Here is a 25935-nt window from a genome sequence, read left to right as displayed (position 1 = left end):
TACCATGATCTTTGAAATGCAAGAGAAAGGCCATAATGTATTATTCCAGCCCAGGTGCAATTTAGATTGTGGCCACTAGATGGCAGCAGTGTATATATGTATGTGTATGTGCAAAGTTTTAGACTGATTAAAAAAAGATATATTTCACCTTTATGATGCAATGAACCATTCAAAATGTTGTATCCAGACAGCCCAAATGTGCCTGATTTGTTTATTAATAACTTTTCATGTTCAAAACTATACACTCTCCTCAAACAATAGCATGGTATTATTTCACTGTAAATTGGACAGTGCAGTTAGATTAACAAGAATTTAAGCTTTCCGCCAATATCAGATATATCTGTCCTAGGAAATGTTCTTGTTTCTTACAAGCTCATGCTAATCAGATTAGCCTACGTTAGCTCAACCGTCCCGTGGACGGGACACCGATCCCTTAAAATGAGGGGTGTTGTAGAAAGTAGTCAGCGAGTGGATCATCTCTAACCAATATCAACGCCAACGACGAATTTTCAAAACGCTGATTTACGCTGCGTGTTCTGGCTCTGGCCCAAACCATTGTTTTTTGGGACTAAATCAGAATGGGGGCAAGGTAGCCTAGTGGTTAGAGCGTTGGACCAGTAACCAGCAGGTAGCCTAGTGGTTAGAGCGTTGGACTAGTAACCAGCAGGTAGCCTAGTGGTTAGAGCGTTGGACCAGTAACCAGCAGGTAGCCTAGTGGTTAGAGCGTTGGACCAGTAACCAGCAGGTAGCCTAGTGGTTAGAGCGTTGGACTAGTAACCAGCAGGTAGCCTAGTGGTTAGAGCGGCAGGTAGCCTAGTGGTTAGAGCGTTGGGCTAGTAACCAGCAGGTAGCCTAGTGGTTAGAGCGTTGGACTAGTAACCAGCAGGTAGCCTAGTGGTTAGAGCGTTGGACCAGTAACCAGCAGGTAGCCTAGTGGTTAGAGTGTTGGGCCAGTAACCAGCAGGTAGCCTAGTGGTTAGAGCGTTGGACTAGTAACCAGCAGGTAGCCTAGTGGTTAGAGCGTTGGGCTAGTAACCAGCAGGTAGCCTAGTGGTTAGAGCGTTGGACCAGTAACCAGCAGGTAGCCTAGTGGTTAGAGCGTTGGACCAGTAACCAGCAGGTAGCCTAGTGGTTAGAGCGTTGGACCAGTAACCAGCAGGTAGCCTAGTGGTTAGAGCATTGGACTAGTAACCAGCAGGTAGCCTAGTGGTTAGAGCGTTGGGCTAGTAACCAGCAGGTAGCCTAGTGGTTAGAGTGTTGGACCAGTAACCAGCAGGTAGCCTAGTGGTTAGAGCGTTGGACCAGTAACCAGCAGGTAGCCTAGTGGTTAGAGCGTTGGACTAGTAACCAGCAGGTAGCCTAGTGGTTAGAGCGTTGGACCAGTAACCAGCAGGGTAGCCTAGTGGTTAGAGCGTTGGGCTAGTAACCAGCAGGTAGCCTAGTGGTTAGAGCGTTGGGCTAGTAACCGAGAGGTTGCAAGTGCGAATCCCTGAGCTGACAAGTCCTACTATGGTCCAGGGCCCGGTTCCCCAAGGGGAGGTAGAGCAGTAACACTATGGTCCAGGGCCCGGTTCCCCAAGGGGAGGTAGAGCAGTAACACTATGGTCCAGGGCCCGGTTCCCCAAAGGGAGGTAGAGCAGTAACACTATGGTCCAGGGCCCGGTTCCCCAAAGGGAGGTAGAGCAGTCCTACTATGGTCCATGGCCCGGTTCCCCAAGGGGAGGTAGAGCAGTAACACTATGGTCCAGGGCCCGGTTCCCCAAAGGGAGGTAGAGCAGTAATACTATGGTCCAGGGCCCGGTTCCCCAAAGGGAGGTAGAGCAGTAATACTATGGTCCAGGGCCCGGTTCCCCAAAGGGAGGTAAAGCAGTAATACTATGGTCCAGGGCCCGGTTCCCCAAAGGGAGGTAGAGCAGCAACACTATGGTCCAGGGCCCGGTTCCCCAAGGGGAGGTAGAGCAGTAATACTATGGTCCAGGGCCCGGTTCCCCAAGGGGAGGTAGAGCAGTAACACTATGGTCCAGGGCCCGGTTCCCCAAAGGGAGGTAGAGCAGTCCTACTATGGTCCAGGGCCCGGTTCCCCAAAGGGAGGTAGAGCAGTCCTACTATGGTCCAGGGCCCAGTTCCCCAAAGGGAGGTAGAGCAGTAACACTATGGTCCAGGGCCCGGTTCCCCAAAGGGAGGTAGAGCAGTCCTACTATGGTCCAGGGCCCGGTTCCCCAAGGGGAGGTAGAGCAGTAACACTATGGTCCAGGGCCCGGTTCCCCAAAGGGAGGTAGAGCAGTAATACTATGGTCCAGGGCCCGGTTCCCCAAAGGGAGGTAGAGCAGTAATACTATGGTCCAGGGCCCGGTTCCCCAAAGGGAGGTAGAGCAGTAATACTATGGTCCAGGGCCCGGTTCCCCAAAGGGAGGTAGAGCAGCAACACTATGGTCCAGGGCCCGGTTCCCCAAAGGGAGGTAGAGCAGTAACACTATGGTCCAGGGCCCGGTTCCCCAAAGGGAGGTAGAGCAGCAACACTATGGTCCAGGGCCCGGTTCCCCAAAGGGAGGTAGAGCAGTAACACTATGGTCCAGGGCCCGGTTCCCCAAAGGGAGGTAGAGCAGCAACACTATGGTCCAGGGCCCGGTTCCCCAAAGGGAGGTAGAGCAGTAACACTATGGTCCAGGGCCCGGTTCCCCAAAGGGAGGTAGAGCAGCAACACTATGGTCCAGGGCCCGGTTCCCCAAGGGGAGGTAGAGCAGTAATACTATGGTCCAGGGCCCGGTTCCCCAAGGGGAGGTAGAGCAGTAATACTATGGTCCAGGGCCCGGTTCCCCAAAGGGAGGTAGAGCAGTCCTACTATGGTCCAGGGCCCGGTTCCCCAAAGGGAGGTAGAGCAGTCCTACTATGGTCCAGGGCCCGGTTCCCCAAAGGGAGGTAGAGCAGTAATACTATGGTACAGCTGATCTGTAGTCAGTATTGTGGAATAATTCTCAGTGTTATGTTAAGATCTGAATGGAGGAAGGTAAGTAATATCTCTCTAGGAGCTGATCTGTAGTCAGTACTGTGGAATAATTCTCGTGTTATGTTAAGATCTGAATGGAGAAAGCTGATTCCTAGAACAGCCCTGCCTTTCTTTCAATCCTATCAGTATCGACACATGATGCTACGATGCACTTAGTGAACATTATTTCTGTTGTTTTGGGAAACGTACGTTACATCTTTGGTCGTCATGGGAATAATGCATTGTTTAAACACCCGTAAGTCTAAAGATTGTAGCTTCCATCAATGTAATTTTCTGCATCATTTCCAATCCCCCATATATTGTTTTGGTAAATATATATATCCATATACACACATACCCATACATACATACACATACAGTGGGGAGAACAAGTATTTGATACACTGCCGATTTTGCAGGTTTTCCTACTTACAAAGCATGTAGAGGTCTGTAATTTTTTGTCATAGGTACACTTCAACTGTGAGAGACGGAATCTAAAACAAAAATCCAGAAAATCACATTGTATGATTTTAAAGTAATTCATTTGCATTTTAATGCATGACATAAGTATTTGATACATCAGAAAAGCAGAACTTAATATTTGGTACAGAAACCTTTGTTTGCAATTACAGAGATCATACGTTTCCTGTAGTTCTTGACCAGGTTTGCACACAGAGCAGCAGGGATTTTGGCCCACTCCTCCATACAGACCTTCTCCAGATCCTTCAGGTTTCGGGGCTGTCGCTGGGCAATACGGACTTTCAGCTCCCTCCAGAGATGTTCTATTGGGTTCAGGTCCGGAGACTGGCTAGACCACTCCAGGACCTTGAGATGCTTCTTACGGAGCCACTCCTTAGTTGCCCTGGCTGTGTGTTTCGGGGCATCTTCAATGCTCTTACTGAGGGAAGGAGGTTGTTGGCCAAGATCTCGCGATACATGGCCCCATCCATCCTCCCCTCAATACGGTGCAGTCGTCCTGTCCCCTTTGCAGAAAAGCATCCCCAAAGAATGATGTTTCCACCTCCATGCTTCACGGTTGGGATGGTGTTCTTGGGGTTGTACTCATCCTTCTTCTTCCTCCAAACACGGCGAGTGGAGTTTAGACCAAAAATCTCTATTTTTGTCTCATCAGACCACATGACCTTCTCCCATTCCTCCTCTGGATCATCCAGATGGTCATTGGCAAACTTCAGACGGGCCTGGACATGCGCTGGCTTGAGCAGGGGGACCTTGCGTGCGCTGCAGGATTTTAATCCATGACGGCGTAGTGTGTTACTAATGGTTTTCTTTGAGACTGTGGTCCCAGCTCTCTTCATGTCATTGACCAGGTCCTGCTGTGTAGTTCTGGGCTGATCCCTCACCTTCCTCATGATCATTGATGCCCCACGAGGTGAGATCTTGCATGGAGCCCCAGACCGAGGGTGATTGACCGTCATCTTGAACTTCTTCCATTTTCTAATAATTGCGCCAACAGTTGTTGCCTTCTCACCAAGCTGCTTGCCTATTGTCCTGTAGCCCATCCCAGCCTTGTGTAGGTCTACAATTGTATCTATCCTTGATGTCCTGACACAGCTCTCTGGTCTTGGCCATTGTGGAGAGGTTGGAGTCTGTTTGATTGAGTGTGTGGACAGGTGTCTTTTATACAGGTAACGAGTTCAAACAGGTGCAGTTAATACAGGTAATGAGTGGAGAACAGGAGGGCTTCTTAAAGAAAAACTAACAGGTCTGTGAGAGACGGAATTCTTACTGGTTGGTAGGTGATCAAATACTTATGTCATGCAATAAAATGCAAATGAATTACTTAAAAATCATACAATGTGATTTTCTGGATTTTTGTTTTAGATTCCGTCTCTCACAGTTAAAGTGTAACTATGATAAAAAATTACAGACCTCTACATGCTTTGTAAGTAGGAAAACCTACAAAATCGGCAGTGTCTCAAATACTTGTTCTCCCCACTGTAAGTTTCGTAATGCTTAAGTTGTTACGAGTGTACTGATATAAGTAGGACACGTGACATCCCGGCAACTTTGATAAAAAAACACTTTATATTGGAATGGTCTCGAGATGGAATGAGGCTAGTAGAATAGCATCTCCATTGAATACAGGCTGTTGACATCAGCAACCCTCACTGAATATTCAAAAAGGATTACAATAATGAGATGTATCCACCAATCTAAAGAAAGGATAGGCAGGAGCTGGACTTCCATTGTTAGGGTGGAGAAATATGTATCCTGTGGGTATATCCATAATCTTTGAGAATTTAACAAAATGTGGAAAAACTCAAGGGGTCTGAACACCTTCCAAATGCACTGTAAGAAGATCAGGATTTGTTATTTTTTTATATGTATTTAACCCCTTATTTTTTGCACTAAACCATCTCCATATATACTTCCGTTCTGACATGTATGTGTTTGTGAGTCTTTCCACAGAGGGGTCATATTAGTGTGCAGCCCGAACTGTTCGGACGCTACAGACAGAAGTTGGCAGATCGGCTGTACCGAGACGCTTGTTGTAGAGCAAAACAGAGAACACCATGTACGTGTTCATGAGAGTCTCATCTTTCCATAGAGGGTCATAATAGTTTATAGGCCAAACTGTTTGGATGCTAATTGCTAACCCAATTTCTTGGGCCACTATACCTACTTTGCCACTTGGACTTGGACCCCTCTGCTACTCGGAACCCTACTAATCCATCACGACTGGTCTATCGACGTCACCGCACGAGGAGGCTAAAACAGACTTTCCTCCGTCGAGACGTCCCTCTAAGGCCCTTCTGCTAGCTTGCTAGCCCCGGCCTGCTAGCTGTCTGAATCGCCGTGTCTCCAACCAGCCCAACCACTCACTGGACCCCTATGATCACGCGGCTACGCATGCCTCTCCCTAATATCAATATGCCTCGTCCATTACTGTCCTGGTTAGTGATTATTGTCATATTTCACTGTAGAGCCTCTAGCCCTGCTCAATATGCCTTAACCAACCATGTTGTTCCATCACCCACATATGCGGTGACATCACCTGGTTTAAACGTCTCTAGAGACAATATCTCTCTCATCATTACTCAATGCCTATGTTTACCTCCAATGTACTCACATCCTACCATACATTTGTCTGTACATTATGCCTTGAATCTATTCTATCGCGCCCAGAATAGATATACACATACATACTTCCCCCAATTGGAGTAAACTAATAAACACTTCTGCTTCTACCTTCAGTTTATACATCTTATACCCAATTTACAGACACAATCTATTTTACAAGAGTTATATTTAGTTGGTTTTTAGTCCTTCCTCTATTTCTGATGTCCATCCAGTTTCTATTTGTGACTGTGCTATTTCACAAAAGTTCTGAACCAATATAAATTCTACAGACCCGTATGTTTTACATTGGTTATCTTGTTATTAGTCCCACCCTTCAGCTCCATTCAACCCCTCCCATCTATCTCTCAACACCATCCATTTTGGATTTCTATTTGCTATACATTTTTCAACTGTGATGCTTCACAAAAGTACTGAACCTTTCTATTCTCATAGCTTCTACAGATTGTAAATTAAAGATAAAATGTTTTGCTAAAATAATAATTATATTATTGATTGATTGACTATGGCTTTTCAAATCCCCCAGTATTGATATCTGCAGCGTTAGTTCTTGACAAATGTTGCAATTCTTCAGCCATTCCTGGACCTGTGACCAAAAACGAGCTACATACGGACAATACCAAAATAAATGGTCTAATGACTCTGCCTCCTCACAACAGAATCTACAGAGCTGGGAAGATTGTATCCCCCATATATATAACATTGTATTAGTTGCAAGTATTTTGTACAATAATTTAAATTGAAAAATTCGAAGTTTTGAATCCGGCGTTGTTTTGCGTATCAATTCATAAACCATGTGCCATGGAATGGGTACATCGAAAATCTCTTCCCAACTATTTTGCAATTTATATGGCACAGCTGTTAGTTTTTTGGTCCTTAAATGAAATTGGTATATGTTTTTATTTATCACTCTTTTCTTTAACCATTTTTGTTCTTTAATACAGGGCCGACATACAAGTTCCTTACTTTTATCCCCTTCCACCTGCCTCTTCCATTTTTGTGGTAATGCTGCAATTAATTGGTTGTAATTTTGGGTAGAGCAGACATTTCCATATGTCTGTGTTAGCTGCATGTGTGACATTACTCCACCAGTCATATTTATGATATCATTCACTAAAACTAAACCTTTTTTTTTTTTTTTTCTTCGAAAAATATATTTTTTAATCAATTAGTATATTTGAATTGAACCACAATATCTGTTGTATTATTGGTTCCGTCCTTCCAGGTGGATTAAACTGAAATTGCAACCAACTTTTTAAGGCTTGTTTAAAAAAATACAGATATTTTGGAGATGATTTCCTTTTCAAACAACCGAAAGTGAGCAGGTGTAATCTGAATAAAGGGGAAATATAACCGTGTCTTACATAGATGCAGTCCTTCTGGTAGCGCAGGTAAAGGTTGTACATGATGGCAGCTTCATGTAGCTCTGCCAGAGAAGACATGTCCTCTACTCCATTAATACTGGTGAGGTGCATAGGAAACACCTTGTCTCTGCTCAGCTCCCCCTGCTGCAGGTACATCACCTGAGACACAGAGACACAACAGGAAGTTATAGCTTTACTGCTGCAGGTACATCACCTGAGACACAGAGACACAACAGGAAGTTATAGCTTTACTGCTGCAGGTACATCACCTGAGACACAACAGGAAGTTATAGCTTTACTGCTGCAGGTACATCACCTGAGACACAACAGGAAGTTATAGCTTTACTGCTGCAGGTACATCACCTGAGACACAGAGACACGACAGGAAGTTATAGCTTTACTGCTGCAGGTACATCACCTGAGACACAGAGACACGACAGGAAGTTATAGCTTTACTGCTGCAGGTACATCACCTGAGACACAGAGACACGACAGGAAGTTATAGCTTTACTGCTGCAGGTACATCACCTGAGACACAGAGACACGACAGGAAGTTATAGCTTTACTGCTGCAGGTACATCACCTGAGACACAGAGACACAACAGGAAGTTATAGCTTTACTGCTGCAGGTCCATCACCTGAGACACAGAGACACGACAGGAAGTTATAGCTTTACTGCTGCAGGTACATCACCTGAGACACAACAGGAAGTTATAGCTTTACTGCTGCAGGTACATCACCTGAGACACAACAGGAAGTTATAGCTTTACTGCTGCAGGTACATCACCTGAGACACAACAGGAAGTTATAGCTTTACTGCTGCAGGTACATCACCTGAGACACAACAGGAAGTTATAGCTTTACTGCTGCAGGTACATCACCTGAGACACAACAGGAAGTTATAGCTTTACTGCTGCAGGTACATCACCTGAGACACAACAGGAAGTTATAGCTTTACTGCTGCAGGTACATCACCTGAGACACAACAGGAAGTTATAGCTTTACTGCTGCAGGTACATCACCTGAAACACAGAGAAACAACAGGAAGTTATAGCTTTACTGCTGCAGGTACATCACCTGAGACACAACAGGAAGTTATAGCTTTACTGCTGCAGGTACATCACCTGAGACACAACAGGAAGTTATAGCTTTACTGCTGCAGGTACATCACCTGAGACACAACAGGAAGTTATAGCTTTACTGCTGCAGGTACATCACCTGAAACACAACAGGAAGTTATAGCTTTACTGCTGCAGGTACATCACCTGAGACACAGCAGGTAGTTAGCTTTACAACAAGTGTAGTAGGACACCTCACAGCAGGTGTAGTAGGTCACCATGCCAGGATCTCATGGGTGATGTAGTTGCACCATGTCAGGTTTACATTACTGAAACTAACACCGTCTACTGTAGATGGAGCCTGTCACACTACTGAAACTAACACCGTCTACTGTAGATGGAGCCTGAAACTAACACCGTCTACTGTAGATGGAGCCTGTCACACTACTGAAACTAACACTGTCTACTGTAGATGGAGCCTGAAACTAACACCGTCTACTGTAGATGGAGCCTGTCACACTACTGAAACTAACACCGTCTACTGTAGATGGAGCCTGTCACATTACTGAAACTAACACTGTCTACTGTAGATGGAGCCTGAAACTAACACTGTCTACTGTAGATGGAGCCTGTCACACTACTGAAACTAACACTGTCTACTGTAGATGGAGCCTGTCACATTACTGAAACTAACACTGTCTACAGTAGATGGAGCCTGTCACATTACTGAAACTAACACCGTCTACTGTAGATGGAGCCTGAAACTAACACCGTCTACTGTAGATGGAGCCTGTCACATTACTGAAACTAACACCGTCTACTGTAGATGGAGCCTGTCACATTACTGAAACTAACACCGTCTACTGTAGATGGAGCCTGAAACTAACACCGTCTACTGTAGATGGAGCCTGTCACATTACTGAAACTAACACCGTCTACTGTAGATGGAGCCTGAAACTAACACTGTCTACTGTAGATGGAGCCTGTCACATTACTGAAACTAACACTGTCTACTGTAGATGGAGCCTGTCACACTACTGAAACTAACACTGTCTACTGTAGATGGAGCCTGAAACTAACACTGTCTACTGTAGATGGAGCCTGTCACATTACTGAAACTAACACCGTCTACTGTAGATGGAGCCTGTCACATTACTGAAACTAACACCGTCTACTGTAGATGGAGCCTGAAACTAACACCGTCTACTGTAGATGGAGCCTGAAACTAACACCGTCTTCTGTAGATGGAGCCTGTCACATTACTGAAACTAACACCGTCTACTGTAGATGGAGCCTGTCACATTACTGAAACTAACACCGTCTACTGTAGATGGAGCCTGTCACATTACTGAAACTAACACCGTCTACTGTAGATGGAGCCTGTCACACTACTGAAACTAACACTGTCTACTGTAGATGGAGCCTGTCACACTACTGAAACTAACACTGTCTACTGTAGATGGAGCCTGAAACTAACACTGTCTACTGTAGATGGAGCCTGTCACACTACTGAAACTAACACTGTCTACTGTAGATGGAGCCTGTCACATTACTGAAACTAACACCGTCTACTGTAGATGGAGCCTGAAACTAACACCGTCTACTGTAGATGGAGCCTGTCACATTACTGAAACTAACACCGTCTACTGTAGATGGAGCCTGTCACATTACTGAAACTAACACCGTCTATTGTAGATGGAGCCTGTCACATTACTGAAACTAACACTGTCTACAGTAGATGGAGCCTGTCACATTACTGAAACTAACACCGTCTACAGTAGATGGAGCCTGAAACTAACACTGTCTACTGTAGATGGAGCCTGTCACATTACTGAAACTAACACCGTCTACTGTAGATGGAGCCTGAAACTAACACTGTCTACTGTAGATGGAGCCTGTCACACTACTGAAACTAACACCGTCTACTGTAGATGGAGCCTGTCACATTACTGAAACTAACACTGTCTACTGTAGATGGAGCCTGAAACTAACACCGTCTACTGTAGATGGAGCCTGAAACTAACACTGTCTACTGTAGATGGAGCCTGTCACATTACTGAAACTAACACCGTCTACAGTAGATGGAGCCTGTCACATTACTGAAACTAACACCGTCTACAGTAGATGGAGCCTGTCACATTACTGAAACTAACACCGTCTACAGTAGATGGAGCCTGTCACATTACTGAAACTAACACCGTCTACAGTAGATGGAGCCTGTCACATTACTGAAACTAACACTGTCTACTGTAGATGGAGCCTGTCACATTACTGAAACTAACACTGTCTACTGTAGATGGAGCCTGAAACTAACACTGTCTACTGTAGATGGAGCCTGTCACATTACTGAAACTAACACCGTCTACTGTAGATGGAGCCTGAAACTAACACTGTCTACTGTAGATGGAGCCTGCAACTAACACTGTCTACTGTAGATGGAGCCTGTCACATTACTGAAACTAACACCGTCTACTGTAGATGGAGCCTGTCACATTACTGAAACTAACACCGTCTACTGTAGATGGAGCCTGTCACATTACTGAAACTAACACCGTCTACTGTAGATGGAGCCTGTCACATTACTGAAACTAACACTGTCTACTGTAGATGGAGCCTGTCACATTACTGAAACTAACACCGTCTACTGTAGATGGAACCTGTCACACTACTGAAACTAACACCGTCTACTGTAGATGGAGCCTGAAACTAACACCGTCTACTGTAGATGGAGCCTGTCACATTACTGAAACTAACACCGTCTACTGTAGATGGAGCCTGTCACATTACTGAAACTAACACCGTCTACTGTAGATGGAGCCTGAAACTAACACTGTCTACTGTAGATGGAGCCTGAAACTAACACTGTCTACTGTAGATGGAGCCTGAAACTAACACTGTCTACTGTAGATGGAGCCTGTCACATTACTGAAACTAACACTGTCTACTGTAGATGGAGCCTGAAACTAACACCGTCTACTGTAGATGGAGCCTGAAACTAACACTGTCTACTGTAGATGGAGCCTGTCACATTACTGAAACTAACACTGTCTACTGTAGATGGAGCCTGTCACACTACTGAAACTAACACCGTCTACTGTAGATGGAGCCTGTCACATTACTGAAACTAACACCGTCTACTGTAGATGGAGCCCGAAACTAACACTGTCTACTGTAGATGGAGCCTGAAACTAACACCGTCTACTGTAGATGGAGCCTGTCACATTACTGAAACTAACACCGTCTACTGTAGATGGAGCCTGAAACTAACACCGTCTACTGTAGATGGAGCCTGTCACATTACTGAAACTAACACCGTCTACTGTAGATGGAGCCTGAAACTAACACCGTCTACTGTAGATGGAGCCTGAAACTAACACCGTCTACTGTAGATGGAGCCTGAAACTAACACCGTCTACTGTAGATGGAGCCTGAAACTAACACCGTCTACTGTAGATGGAGCCTGAAACTAACACCGTCTACTGTAGATGGAGCCTGTCACATTACTGAAACTAACACTGTCTACTGTAGATGGAGCCTGAAACTAACACCGTCTACTGTAGATGGAGCCTGAAACTAACACCGTCTACTGTAGATGGAGCCTGTCACATTACTGAAACTAACACCGTCTACTGTAGATGGAGCCTGTCACATTACTGAAACTAACACCGTCTACTGTAGATGGAGCCTGTCACATTACTGAAACTAACACCGTCTACTGTAGATGGAGCCTGTCACATTACTGAAACTAACACTGTCTACTGTAGATGGAGCCTGTCACATTACTGAAACTAACACCGTCTACTGTAGATGGAACCTGTCACACTACTGAAACTAACACCGTCTACTGTAGATGGAGCCTGAAACTAACACCGTCTACTGTAGATGGAGCCTGAAACTAACACCGTCTACTGTAGATGGAGCCTGAAACTAACACCGTCTACTGTAGATGGAGCCTGTCACATTACTGAAACTAACACTGTCTACTGTAGATGGAGCCTGAAACTAACACTGTCTACTGTAGATGGAGCCTGAAACTAACACCGTCTACTGTAGATGGAGCCTGTCACATTACTGAAACTAACACTGTCTACTGTAAATGGAGCCTGAAACTAACACTGTCTACTGTAGATGGAGCCTGTCACATTACTGAAACTAACACCGTCTACTGTAGATGGAGCCTGTCACATTACTGAAACTAACACCGTCTACTGTAGATGGAGCCTGAAACTAACACCGTCTACTGTAGATGGAGCCTGTCACACTACTGAAACTAACACCGTCTACTGTAGATGGAGCCTGAAACTAACACCGTCTACTGTAGATGGAGCCTGAAACTAACACCGTCTACTGTAGATGGAGCCTGAAACTAACACCGTCTACTGTAGATGGAGCCTGAAACTAACACCGTCTACTGTAGATGGAGCCTGTCACACTACTGAAACTAACACCGTCTACTGTAGATGGAGCCTGAAACTAACACCGTCTACTGTAGATGGAGCCTGTCACATTACTGAAACTAACACCGTCTACTGTAGATGGAGCCTGAAACTAACACTGTCTACTGTAGATGGAGCCTGTCACATTACTGAAACTAACACTGTCTACTGTAGATGGAGCCTGTCACATTACTGAAACTAACACCGTCTACTGTAGATGGAGCCTGTCACATTACTGAAACTAACACCGTCTACTGTAGATGGAGCCTGAAACTAACACTGTCTACTGTAGATGGAGCCTGTCACATTACTGAAACTAACACCGTCTACTGTAGATGGAGCCTGAAACTAACACTGTCTACTGTAGATGGAGCCTGTCACATTACTGAAACTAACACTGTCTACTGTAGATGGAGCCTGAAACTAACACTGTCTACTGTAGATGGTGCCTGAAACTAACACTGTCTACTGTAGATGGAGCCTGAAACTAACACTGTCTACTGTAGATGGAGCCTGAAACTAACACTGTCTACTGTAGATGGAGCCTGTCACATTACTGAAACTAACACCGTCTACTGTAGATGGAGCCTGTCACACTACTGAAACTAACACTGTCTACTGTAGATGGAGCCTGTCACATTACTGAAACTAACACCGTCTACTGTAGATGGAGCCTGAAACTAACACCGTCTACTGTAGATGGAGCCTGTCACACTACTGAAACTAACACCGTCTACTGTAGATGGAGCCTGTCACATTACTGAAACTAACACTGTCTACTGTAGATGGAGCCTGTCACATTACTGAAACTAACACTGTCTACTGTAGATGGAGCCTGAAACTAACACTGTCTACTGTAGATGGAGCCTGAAACTAACACTGTCTACTGTAGATGGAGCCTGTCACATTACTGAAACTAACACCGTCTACTGTAGATGGAGCCTGTCACACTACTGAAACTAACACTGTCTACTGTAGATGGAGCCTGAAACTAACACCGTCTACTGTAGATGGAGCCTGTCACATTACTGAAACTAACACCGTCTACTGTAGATGGAGCCTGAAACTAACACCGTCTACTGTAGATGGAGCCTGTCACATTACTGAAACTAACACTGTCTACTGTAGATGGAGCCTGAAACTAACACTGTCTACTGTAGATGGAGCCTGAAACTAACACCGTCTACTGTAGATGGAGCCTGAAACTAACACTGTCTACTGTAGATGGAGCCTGTCACATTACTGAAACTAACACCGTCTACTGTAGATGGAGCCTGTCACACTACTGAAACTAACACTGTCTACTGTAGATGGAGCCTGAAACTAACACCGTCTACTGTAGATGGAGCCTGTCACACTACTGAAACTAACACCGTCTCCTGTAGATGGAGCCTGTCACATTACTGAAACTAACACCGTCTACTGTAGATGGAGCCTGAAACTAACACCGTCTACTGTAGATGGAGCCTGTCACATTACTGAAACTAACACCGTCTACTGTAGATGGAGCCTGAAACTAACACCGTCTACTGTAGATGGAGCCTGTCACATTACTGAAACTAACACCGTCTACTGTAGATGGAGCCTGAAACTAACACCGTCTACTGTAGATGGAGCCTGAAACTAACACTGTCTACTGTAGATGGAGCCTGAAACTAACACTGTCTACTGTAGATGGAGCCTGAAACTAACACTGTCTACTGTAGATGGAGCCTGTCACATTACTGAAACTAACACCGTCTACTGTAGATGGAGCCTGAAACTAACACCGTCTACTGTAGATGGAGCCTGAAACTAACACTGTCTACTGTAGATGGAGCCTGAAACTAACACCGTCTACTGTAGATGGAGCCTGAAACTAACACCGTCTACTGTAGATGGAGCCTGAAACTAACACTGTCTACTGTAGATGGAGCCTGAAACTAACACTGTCTACTGTAGATGGAGCCTGTCACATTACTGAAACTAACACTGTCTACTGTAGATGGAGCCTGAAACTAACACCGTCTACTGTAGATGGAGCCTGAAACTAACACCGTCTACTGTAGATGGAGCCTGTCACATTACTGAAACTCACATGTGATTCCTGCTCAGGATTCTAGAACATCCCCCCGACGACCTCACAACATTCCGACATTCTTAGAGCATATGAAGTGAGAGGACAATCTGCATACAGGCTCTACCTACAGATGGAGGATCTTAATTTGAGCCAGTTTGCTACAGCAGGAAAATAATCCTGCAGCAACAGGAAATGATTATGTGGATTACAATTATTAGGACATTTTTTCGTAAGGTGGAAAAGTGGAATTTAAAAAACTTCATAAGCCTTTTTAAACCTCAAATACACTACAAATATACTACTGCGTCTGGGTGATGAAATGAAGATCTGTATGATTCTGAGGCCAAACCACATCATTCAGTCTGCCTGACATGGATATGTGTGATCTGCTATCCAAGTACTTCTGTCATCCCAGCTGGATTTGAGTGCATGTTCAGAGATGTTGTGAGAAAGAGAACCCCCTACTGTGGTTCCACCCTGTCATGTTGGGACTGATAAACGGTTAGCATTAGTTAACATGCTACAGGCCTAAAGGAGTTATGGTTAGCTAACACGCTACAGGGCTAACAGGTCTAAAGGAGTTATGGTTAGCTAACACGCTACAGGGCTAACAGGCCTAAAGGAGTTATGGTTAGCTAACACGCTACAGGGCTAACAGGCCTAAAGGAGTTATGGTTAGCTAACACGCTACAGGGCTAACAGGTCTAAAGGAGTTATGGTTAGCTAACACGCTACAGGGCTAACAGGCCTAAAGGAGTTATGGTTAGCTAACACGCTACAGGGCTAACAGGCCTAAAGGAGTTATGGTTAGCTAACACGCTACAGGGCTAACAGGCCTAAAGGAGTTATGGTTAGCTAACACACTACAGGGCTAACAGGCCTAAAGGAGTTATGGTTAGCTAACACGCTACAGGGCTAACAGGTCTAAAGGAGTTATGGTTAGCTAACACGCTACAGGGCTAACAGGCCTAAAGGAGTTATGGTTAGCTAACACGCTACAGGGCTAACAGGTCTAAAGGAGTTATGGTTAGCTAACACGCTACAGGGCTAACAGGTCTAAAGGAGTTATGGTTAGCTAACACGCTACAGGGCTAACAGGTCTAAAGGAGTTATGGTTAGCTAACACACTACAGGGCTAACAGGCCTAAAGGAGTTATGGTTAGCTAACACGCTACAGGGCTAACAGGCCTAAAGGAGTTATGGTTAGCTAACACTCTACAGGGCTAACAGGCCTAAAGGAGTTATGGTTAGCTAACACGCTACAGGGCTAACAGGCCTAAAGGAGTTATGGTTAGCTAACACGCTACAGGGCTAACAGGCCTAAAGGAGTTATGGTTAGCTAACACGCTACAGGGCTAACAGGCCTAAAGGAGTTATGGTTAGCTAACACGCTACAGGGCTAACAGGCCTAAAGGAGTTATGGTTAGCTAACACGCTACAGGGCTAACAGGCCTAAAGGAGTTATGGTTAGCTAACACGCTACAGGGCTAACAGGCCTAAAGGAGTTATGGTTAGCTAACACACTACAGGGCTAACAGGCCTAAAAGGAGTTATGGTTAGCTAACACACTACAGGGCTAACAGGTCTAAAAGGAGTTATGGTCAGCTAACACGCTACAGGGCTAACAGGCCTAAAGGAGTTATGGTTAGCTAACACACTACAGGCCTAAAGGATTTAGGGTTAGCTAACACGCTACAACGCTAACAGGCCTAAAGGAGTAAAGGTTAGCTAATACGCTACAGAGCTAACATGCCTACCTCCAGCCCTGACCTTTAACCCCAGAGATCAGTGTTAACTGTAATAGATTCACACCTCTGACATCTATAACCCTAACCTTCACCCTGTAGCCTGTTAGCCTGTGAGCTAACTCTAATTCACATCTATAACCCTAACCTTCACCCTGTAGCCTGTTAGCCTGTGAGCTAACTCTAATTCACATCTATAACCCTAACCCTCACCCTGTAACCTGTTAGCCTGTGAGCTAACTCTAATTCACATCTATAACCCTAACCTTCACCCTGTAGCCTGTTAGCCTGTGAGCTAACTCTAATTCACATCTATAACCCTAACCTTCACCCTGTAGCCTGTTAGCCTGTGAGCTAACTCTAATTCACATCTATAACCCTAACCTTCACCCTGTAGCCTGTTAGCCTTTGAGCTAACTCTAATTCACATCTATAACCCTAACCTTCACCCTGTAGCCTGTTAGCCTGTGAGCTAACTCTAATTCACATCTATAACCCTAACCTTCACCCTGTAGCCTGTGAGCTAACTCTAATTCACATCTATAACCCTAACCCTCACCCTGTAGCCTGTTAGCCTGTGAGCTAACTCTAATTCACATCTATAACCCTAACCTTCACCCTGTAGCCTGTTAGCCTGTGAGCTAACTCTAATTCACATCTATAACCCTAACCTTCACCCTGTAGCCTGTGAGCTAACTCTAATTCACATCTATAACCCTAACCCTCACCCTGTAGCCTGTTAGCCTGTGAGCTAACTCTAATTCACATCTATAACCCTAACCCTCACCCTGTAGCCTGTTAGCCTGTGAGCTAACTCTAATTCACATCTATAACCCTAACCCTAACCTATAACCCTAACCTAGCCTGTTAGCCTGTGAGCTAACTCTAATTCACATCTATAACCCTAACCCTCACCCTGTAACCTGTCAGTCTGTAAACTAACCCTACTTCACACTAACTCACATCTATAACCCTAACCCTAACCTTCACCCTGTAGCCTGTCAGCCTGTGAGCTCTCTAATTCACACTAACTCACATCTATAACCCTAACCCTAACCCTGTAGCCTGTCAGCCTGTAAACTAACCCTACTTCACACTAACTCACATCTATAACCCTAACCCTAACCCTGTAACCTGTCAGTCTGTAAACTAACCCTACTTCACACTAATTCACATCTATATTTGGATCTCTTTTGACCACCAGGCCATTAGGTAAAACCCCTGACAGGGAGACACGTGCATATGTTCATATCCACTCTCCAGGATCCTCTGGGCTGTAACTTGGTATCTCCCAGGATGCACTAGGAAAACAGGAAGAGGAAGACTCACAGAGAGGAAAGAAGGAAGTCCCAGCAGCCATGCATGAACTGCTCTCTGGAATAGAATAGATTAACCGTTCTCTAGTCACTAATTAACATTGGTCTGATCAGCGACTCCCCCTGTCGTCTCCATGGAAACATGCCTAGCGGTGTACATGTGAGTAGAGTTGGATAGCAGCCAGGAGGGAGCTGAGGTTCACAACGACAGTACAAAGAGAACAGTATTAGGTCTGACCTAGAAAAAAGGTGTTCTGACCTCAATAACACTTCCTGCTGGTTAAATAAAACAGTAGCGAAGCTGTTACAGTAGAACCAACAGGGAGGAACAGTACGGTAGATTACAGTAGAACCAACAGGGAGGAACAGTACGCTAGACTACAGTAGAACCAACAGGGAGGAACAGTACGGTAGATTACAGTAGAACCAACAGGGAGGAACAGTACGCTAGACTACAGTAGAACCAACAGGGATGAACAGTACGCTAGAATACAGTAGAACCAACAGGGATGAACAGTACGGTAGATTACAGTAGAACCAACAGGGAGGAACAGTACGCTAGAATACAGTAGAACCAACAGGGAGGAACAGTACGCTAGAATACAGTAGAACCAACAGGGAGGAACAGTACGGTAGATTACAGTAGTACCAACAGGGAGGAACAGTACGGTAGAATACAGTAGAACCAACAGGGAGGAACAGTACGCTAGAATACAGTAGAACCAACAGGGAGGAACAGTACGGTAGATTACAGTAGAACCAACAGGGAGGAACAGTACGGTAGATTACAGTAGAACCAACAGGGAGGAACAGTACGGTAGACTACAGTAGAACCAACAGGGAGGAACAGTACGCTAGACTACAGTAGAACCAACAGGGAGGAACAGTACGGTAGATTACAGTAGAACCAACAGGGAGGAACAGTACGCTAGAATACAGTAGAACCAACAGGGATGAACAGTACGCTAGATTACAGTAGTGATGAACAGTAGGCTAGATTACAGTAGTGATGAACAGTAGGCTAGATTACAGTAGTGATGAACAGTACGCTATATTACAGTAGTGATGAACAGTACGCTAGATTACAGTAGTGATGCACAGTAGAGTAGATTACAGTAGTGATGAACAGTGGGCTAGATTACAGTAGTGATGAACAGTAGGCTAGATTACAGTAGTGATGAACAGTAGACTAGACTACAGTAGTGATGAACAGTAGACTAGATTACAGTAGTGATGAACAGTAGACTAGATTGCAGTAGTGATGAACAGTAGACTAGACTACAGTAGTGATGAACAGTACGCTAGATTACAGTAGTGATGAACAGTAGACTAGATTGCAGTAGTGATGAACAGTAGGCTAGATTACAGTAGTGATGAACAGTAGACTAGACTACAGTAGTGATGAACAGTAGACTAGACTACAGTAGCGATGAACAGTACACTAGATTACAGTAGTGATGAACAGTAGGCTAGATTACAGTAGTGATGAACAGTAGGCTAGATTACAGTAGTGATGAACAGTACACTATATTACAGTAGTGATGAACAGTACGCTAGATTACAGTAGTGATGCACAGTAGAGTAGATTACAGTAGTGATGAACAGTACGCTAGATTACAGTAATGATGAACAGTAGACTAGACTACAGTAGTGATGAACAGTAGACTAGATTACAGTAATGATGAACAGTAGACTAGACTACAGTAGTGATGAACAGTAGAGTAGATTACAGTAGTGATGATCAGTACGCTAGATTACAGTAGTGATGAACAGTAGACTAGATTACAGTAGAAGCCACACTAGGGCCCTCTGGGAAACACAGTAGTTGCACAGCTGTAATCTCTGGAGCAGATTAGTGGGGCAGGAGAGAATCGTACGTCAATCTTTCATCATCATGCCAGCACGATTCTGCAATAAATCCTGTCTCTGAGGCATTACTGTAGTACTCATCATATCCCAGTATTACTGTAGTACTCATCATATCCCAGTATTACTGTGGTACTCATCATATCCCAGTATTACTGTGGTACTCATCATATCCCAGTATTACTGTGGTACTCATCATATCCCAGTATTACTGTGGTACTCATCATATCCCAGTATTACTGTAGTACTCATCATATCCCAGTATTACTGTGGTACTCATCATATCCCAGTATTACTGTGGTACTCATCATATCCCAGTATTACTGTGGTACTCATCATATCCCAGTATTACTGTGGTACTCATCATATCCCAGTATTACTGTGGTACTCATCATATCCCAGTATTACTGTGGTACTCATCATATCACAGTATTACTGTGGTACTCATCATATCACAGTATTACTGTAGTACTCATCATATCCCAGTATTACTGTGGTACTCATCATATCCCAGTATTACTGTGGTACTCATCATATCCCAGTATTACTGTGGTACTCATCATATCCCAGTATTACTGTGGTACTCATCATATCCCAGTATTACTGTAGTACTCATCATATCCCAGTATTACTCTGGTACTCATCATATCCCAGTATTACTGTGGTACTCACACCTCATCTCGACCAGGCCTAGCTGAACGACTCTTTTTACTGGCTCCAGAGTCATGATTTGTTTTTTCCAGAGTGTTTTTAGTCGTTTGTTTGACCTGCTGGCCGCAATGAATTCTACAGCAGGACTAATAGGAGCTCCTGTGGCTCAGTGACTCCTGACACTCCTGCTCCACCAACTGTCCACCGTGTGCACCAGGGAAAATAGATCACGCTGCAGGCAGCATAAAGAAGAAAAATACATGTTTAGAGCTGATGATTGATCACATGGTGCAATAATGAATGAAACTAATTGATTATTGAATGTTATGATGGGACACCGCTTTGTAGAACTAAGTCATACTCGGCCTCTGCTCAACAAACTCCTACTCCAGAACGAATCATTTGGGGAGCTGCAGTTTGTAAACTGTGTTTCACTTTCACGACAGTCAAGCAATGCATTCCTCCAAAAGTTGTTCACAAGCTAGTCCGGTGGCAGCCACAACTAGTACTTGTTTCAAATGTATGAAGAAATATTCTTAGTTGTACGTATGTCTAACAATCAACAAATGCACATTGTTTAAAGCTGAAATATGTAACTTTTTTGGGCAACCTGACCAAATCCACATAGAAATGTATGTTATAGATATGTCATGAAAGCAAGTCTAAGAAGTGGTAGAGCTGTTCTGTGTGCTCTATTTCTATGCTTCCCCTTAAGTTTAGTTTTTTGCGTCTTTTACTTTTGGTTTTGTACACCTGCTTCAAACAGCAGAAAATACAATATTTTTGGTTATGGCAGAATATGTGACAGTGGTTTAGATGGTACAATGATTCGCTACACTGTACTTTCTTGTTTTTTCACATAAACAAAAATTAAGCAAACTATTCAAATTTAAACCAGGAAATGGCGGAGGGATTTCTGCATAGTGCATCTTTAAACTTCTACAAGTCTCAGAATCAAATGAAAGCTTCAGTAAGCCCACTATGGTTAACAAGGGGCTTGTAGAATCATGACGCTTCGAGTTTTCAGTTCATCGTTAGTCGAAAGAGGGCCCCCCGAGTGGCGCAGTGGTCTAAGTCACTAGAGATCCTGGGTTTGAGTCCAGGCTCTGTCGCAGCCGGCTGCGCCCGGGAGACTCATGGGGTGGTGCACAATTGGCCCAGCGTCGTCCGGATTAGGGGAGGGTTCGGTCGGCAGGGATGTTTTTGTCCCATCGCGCACTAGCGACTCCTGTGGCGGGCCAGGTGCAGTGCATACTGACACGGGCGCCAGGTGTACGGTGTTTCCTCTGACACATTGGTGCGGCTGGCTTCCGGGTCAAGCGGGCGTTGTATCAAGAAGCAGTGCGGCTTGGCTGGGTTGTGTTTCAGAGGATGCATGGCTCTCAACCTTCGCTTCTCCCGAATCCGTACGGGAGTTGCAGCGATGGGACAAGACTGTAACTACCAATTGGGGAGAAAAAGGGGTATAAAGAAAATAAAAAAAGAGAAAAATATATATATATATTTGTCGAAATAATAGCTTTCTTCACTGAAGGAGTCGAAAAGTTCAGAGTCAGTAAAAAGAGCTGAACCTCCCATCACTGATATAGACTAATAACACTAGTCAGCTGCTGCTGCTAAGAACAGGATACCCCAGATACTACAGTACACAGGGCTGGGAATGTGTCCTATATACACACAGAGAAATATAGGCTATGCCAGCAGTCTTTCTGGACATGAGAAAACAACGGTCACTGTCATGAGAGATGTATTAGGAACAGAGACTAAAACATGTTTCTCCACAGGGCGTTCTCTCGGACTCCTCAGATTTACATCTCACTGCACATGGACCCTGTATAAAATCATTATCATGTCTTCGGTGAGAACGGCTGTGTATTCCCAGCCTGGAGGAGAGATACTGTAAAGATGATAGACTCCAGCCATGCTGAGAGTTGACCTGTGACCTTGTGAAGAAACTTCAACAGAGCTAGCTGCCACTAGAACACACATGTTGTCCACATTTAGATCCAGCCTCAGAACAGCAGAGGCCTCCAGGAATAGCATGAAGCCTGGGGTACGGGTGAGGAGGACAGCTGGGTGACAGAGCCTATGAATGGGGACAGGGCAGATGTCATGTACATTTGGGCTCAGGGGTAACCTAGGGCCTTTGGATTAGAATGTACTGTCTAGGAACAAGGAACAACATACAGGACAGCCAGCACCTGATGCAACATCAGTCCAAGACCAGACCAGAACAAACCCGACCAGACCAAACTAGACCTGAACAGATCAAACCAGACCAAACCAAACTAGACCAGAAAAGACCAAACCAGACCAAACCAAACTAGACCAGACTAGAACAAACCCGACCAGACCAGACCAAACTAGACCAGAAAAGACCAAACCAGACCAAACCAAACCAGACCTGAATATATCAAACCAGACCACACCAGACCAGACCAGACCTGAACAGATCAAACCAGACCAGACCTGAACAGATCAAACCAGAGCTGAACAGACCAGACCAGAACAGACCTGAACAGATCAAACCAGACCAGACCAGACCTGAACAGATCAAACCAGACCAGACCAGACCAGACCTGAACAGATCAAACCAGACCTGAACAGATCAAACCAGACCAGACCTGAACAGATCAAACCAGACCAGACCTGAACAGATCAAACCAGACCAGAACAGATCAAACCAGACCAGACCAAACCAGACCAGACCTGAACAGATCAAACCAAACCAGACCAAACCAGACCAGACCTGAACAGATCAAACCAGACCAGACCTGAACAGATCAAACCAAACCAGACCAAACCAGACCAGACCTGAACAGATCAAATCAGACCAGACCTGAACAGATCAAACCAGACCAGACCTGAACAGATCAAACCAGACCAGACCAGACCTGAACAGATCAAACCAGACCAGACCTGAACAGACCAGACCAGACCAGACCTGAACAGATCAAACCAGACCAGAACAGACCAGACCTGAACAGATCAAACCAAACCAGAACAGATCAAACCAGACCAGACCTGAACAGATCAAACCAAACCTGAACAGATCAAACCAGACCAGACCAGACCTGAACAGATCAAACCAGACCAGACCAGATCTGAACAGATCAAACCAAACCAGAACAGATCAAACCAGACCAGACCTGAGCAGATCAATCCAGACCAGACCAGACCAGACCTGAACAGATCAAACCAGACCAGACCTGAGCAGATCAATCCAGACCAGACCAAACCAGACCTGAACAGATCAAACCAAACCTGAACAGATCAAACCAGACCAGACCAGATCTGAACAGATCAAACCAAACCAGAACAGATCAAACCAGACCAGACCTGAGCAGATCAATCCAGACCAGACCAGACCAGACCTGAACAGATCAAACCAGACCAGACCTGAGCAGATCAATCCAGACCAGACCAAACCAGACCTGAACAGATTTTTAATTCTTTAAAATTTAATTTCACCTTTATTTAACCAGGTAGTTAAGAACAAGTTCTCATTTACAACATTGACCTGGCCAAGATAAAGCAAAGCAGTGTGACAAAAAAACAACACAGAGTTACACATGGAGTAAACAATAAACAAGCCAATAACACAATAAACAAGTCAATGACACAGTAGAAAAAAAGAAAGTCTATATACATTGTGTGCAAATGGCATGAGAAGGTAAGGCAATAAATAGGCCATGGTAGCGAATAATTACAATTTAGCAGATTAACACTGGAGTGATAGATGAGCAGATGATGATGTGTAAGTAGTGATACTGGTGTGCAAAAGAGCAGAAAAGTAAATAAAAACAGTCTGGGGATGAGGTAGGTAGATTGGGTGGGCTATTTACAGATGGACTATGTACAGCTGCAGCGATCCGTTAGCTGATCAGATAGCTGCTGTTTAAAGTTGGTGAGGGAAATATAAGTCTCCAGCTTCAGCAATTTTTGCAATTATGCAATCTCTATTGCACTCCACACTGCCCTTTCCCACCTGGACAAAAGGAACACCTATGTGAGAATGCTATTCATTGACTACAGCTCAGCGTTCAACACCATAGTACCCTCAAAGCTCATCACTAAGCTAAGGATCCTGGGACTAAACACTTCCCTCTGCAACTGGATCCTGGACTTCCTGACAGGCCGCACCCAGGTGGTGAGGGTAGGTAGCAACACATCTGCCACGCTGATCCTCAACACTGGAGCTCCCCAGGGGTGCGTGCTCAGTCCCCTCTTGTACTCCCTGTTCACCCACGACTGCATGGCCAGGCACGACTCCAACACCATCATTAAGTTTTCAGACGACACAACAGTGGTAGGCCTGATCACCGACAACGACGAGACAGCCTATAGGGAGGAGGTCAGAGACCTGGCCGGGTGGTGCCAGAATAACAACCTATCCCTCAACGTAACCAAGACTAAGGAGATGATTGTAGACTACAGGAAAAAGAGGACCGAGCACGCCCCCATTCTCATCGACAGGGCTGTAGTGGAGCAGGTTGAGAGCTTCAAGTTCCTTGATGTCCACATCACCAACAAACTAGAATGGTCCAAACACACCAAGACAGTCGTGAAGAGGGCACGACAAAGCCTATTCCCCCTCAGGAGACTGATAAGATTTGGCTTGCGTCCTCAGATCCTCAAAAGGTTCTACAGCTGCTCCATCGAGAGCATCCTGACTGGTTGCATCACTGCCTGGTATGGTAACTGCTCGGCCTCCGACCGCAAGGCACTACAGAGGGTAGTGCGTACGGCCCAGTACATTACTGGGGCTAAGCTGCCTTGCCATCCAGGACCTCTACACCAGGCGGTGTCAGAGGAAGGCCCTAAAAATTGTCAAAGACCCCAGCCACCCCAGTCATTGACTGTTCTCTCTACTATCGCATGGCAAGCGGTACCAGAGTGCCAAGTCTAGGACAAAAAGGCTTCTCAACAGTTTTTACCCCCAAGCCATAAGACTCCTGAACAGATAGTCAAATGCCTACCCAGACTATTTGCATTGTGTGCCCCCCCAACCACTATTTTTACGCTGCTGCTACTCTCTGTTTATCATATATGCATAGTCACTTTAACTATACATTCATGTACATACTACCTCAATTGGCCCGACCAACCAGTGATCCTGCACATTGGCTAACCGGGGCTATCTGCATTGTGTCCCACCACCCGCCAACCCCTCTTTTACGCTACTGCTACTCTCTGTTTATCATATATGCATAGTCACTTTAACCATATCTACATGTACATACTACCTCAATCAGCCTGACTAACCGGTGTCTGTATGTAGCCTCTACTGTATATAGCCTCTCTACTGTATATAGCCTTGCTACTTTTACAGCCTCGCTACTGTATATAGCCTCG

General features: G+C 45.0%; 1 protein-coding gene across 1 annotated transcript in view; it reads right to left on the bottom strand.

Moving 5' to 3' along the window:
• LOC129820679 (unconventional myosin-X-like) overlaps positions 1 to 25935 on the bottom strand; it is a 440174-nt gene that overhangs the window by 236587 nt on the left and 177652 nt on the right. The window contains exon 3 of the mRNA XM_055877525.1: positions 7450 to 7608. Coding sequence (XP_055733500.1) covers positions 7450 to 7608 — 159 coding nt within the window. The remainder of the gene's footprint in view (positions 1 to 7449; positions 7609 to 25935) is intronic.

The sequence above is a fragment of the Salvelinus fontinalis genome, chromosome 23 (assembly GCF_029448725.1).
Source record: "Salvelinus fontinalis isolate EN_2023a chromosome 23, ASM2944872v1, whole genome shotgun sequence".
Classification (NCBI taxonomy): Eukaryota; Metazoa; Chordata; class Actinopteri; order Salmoniformes; family Salmonidae; genus Salvelinus; species Salvelinus fontinalis.
This window is presented reverse-complemented; position numbering and strand designations above follow the sequence as displayed.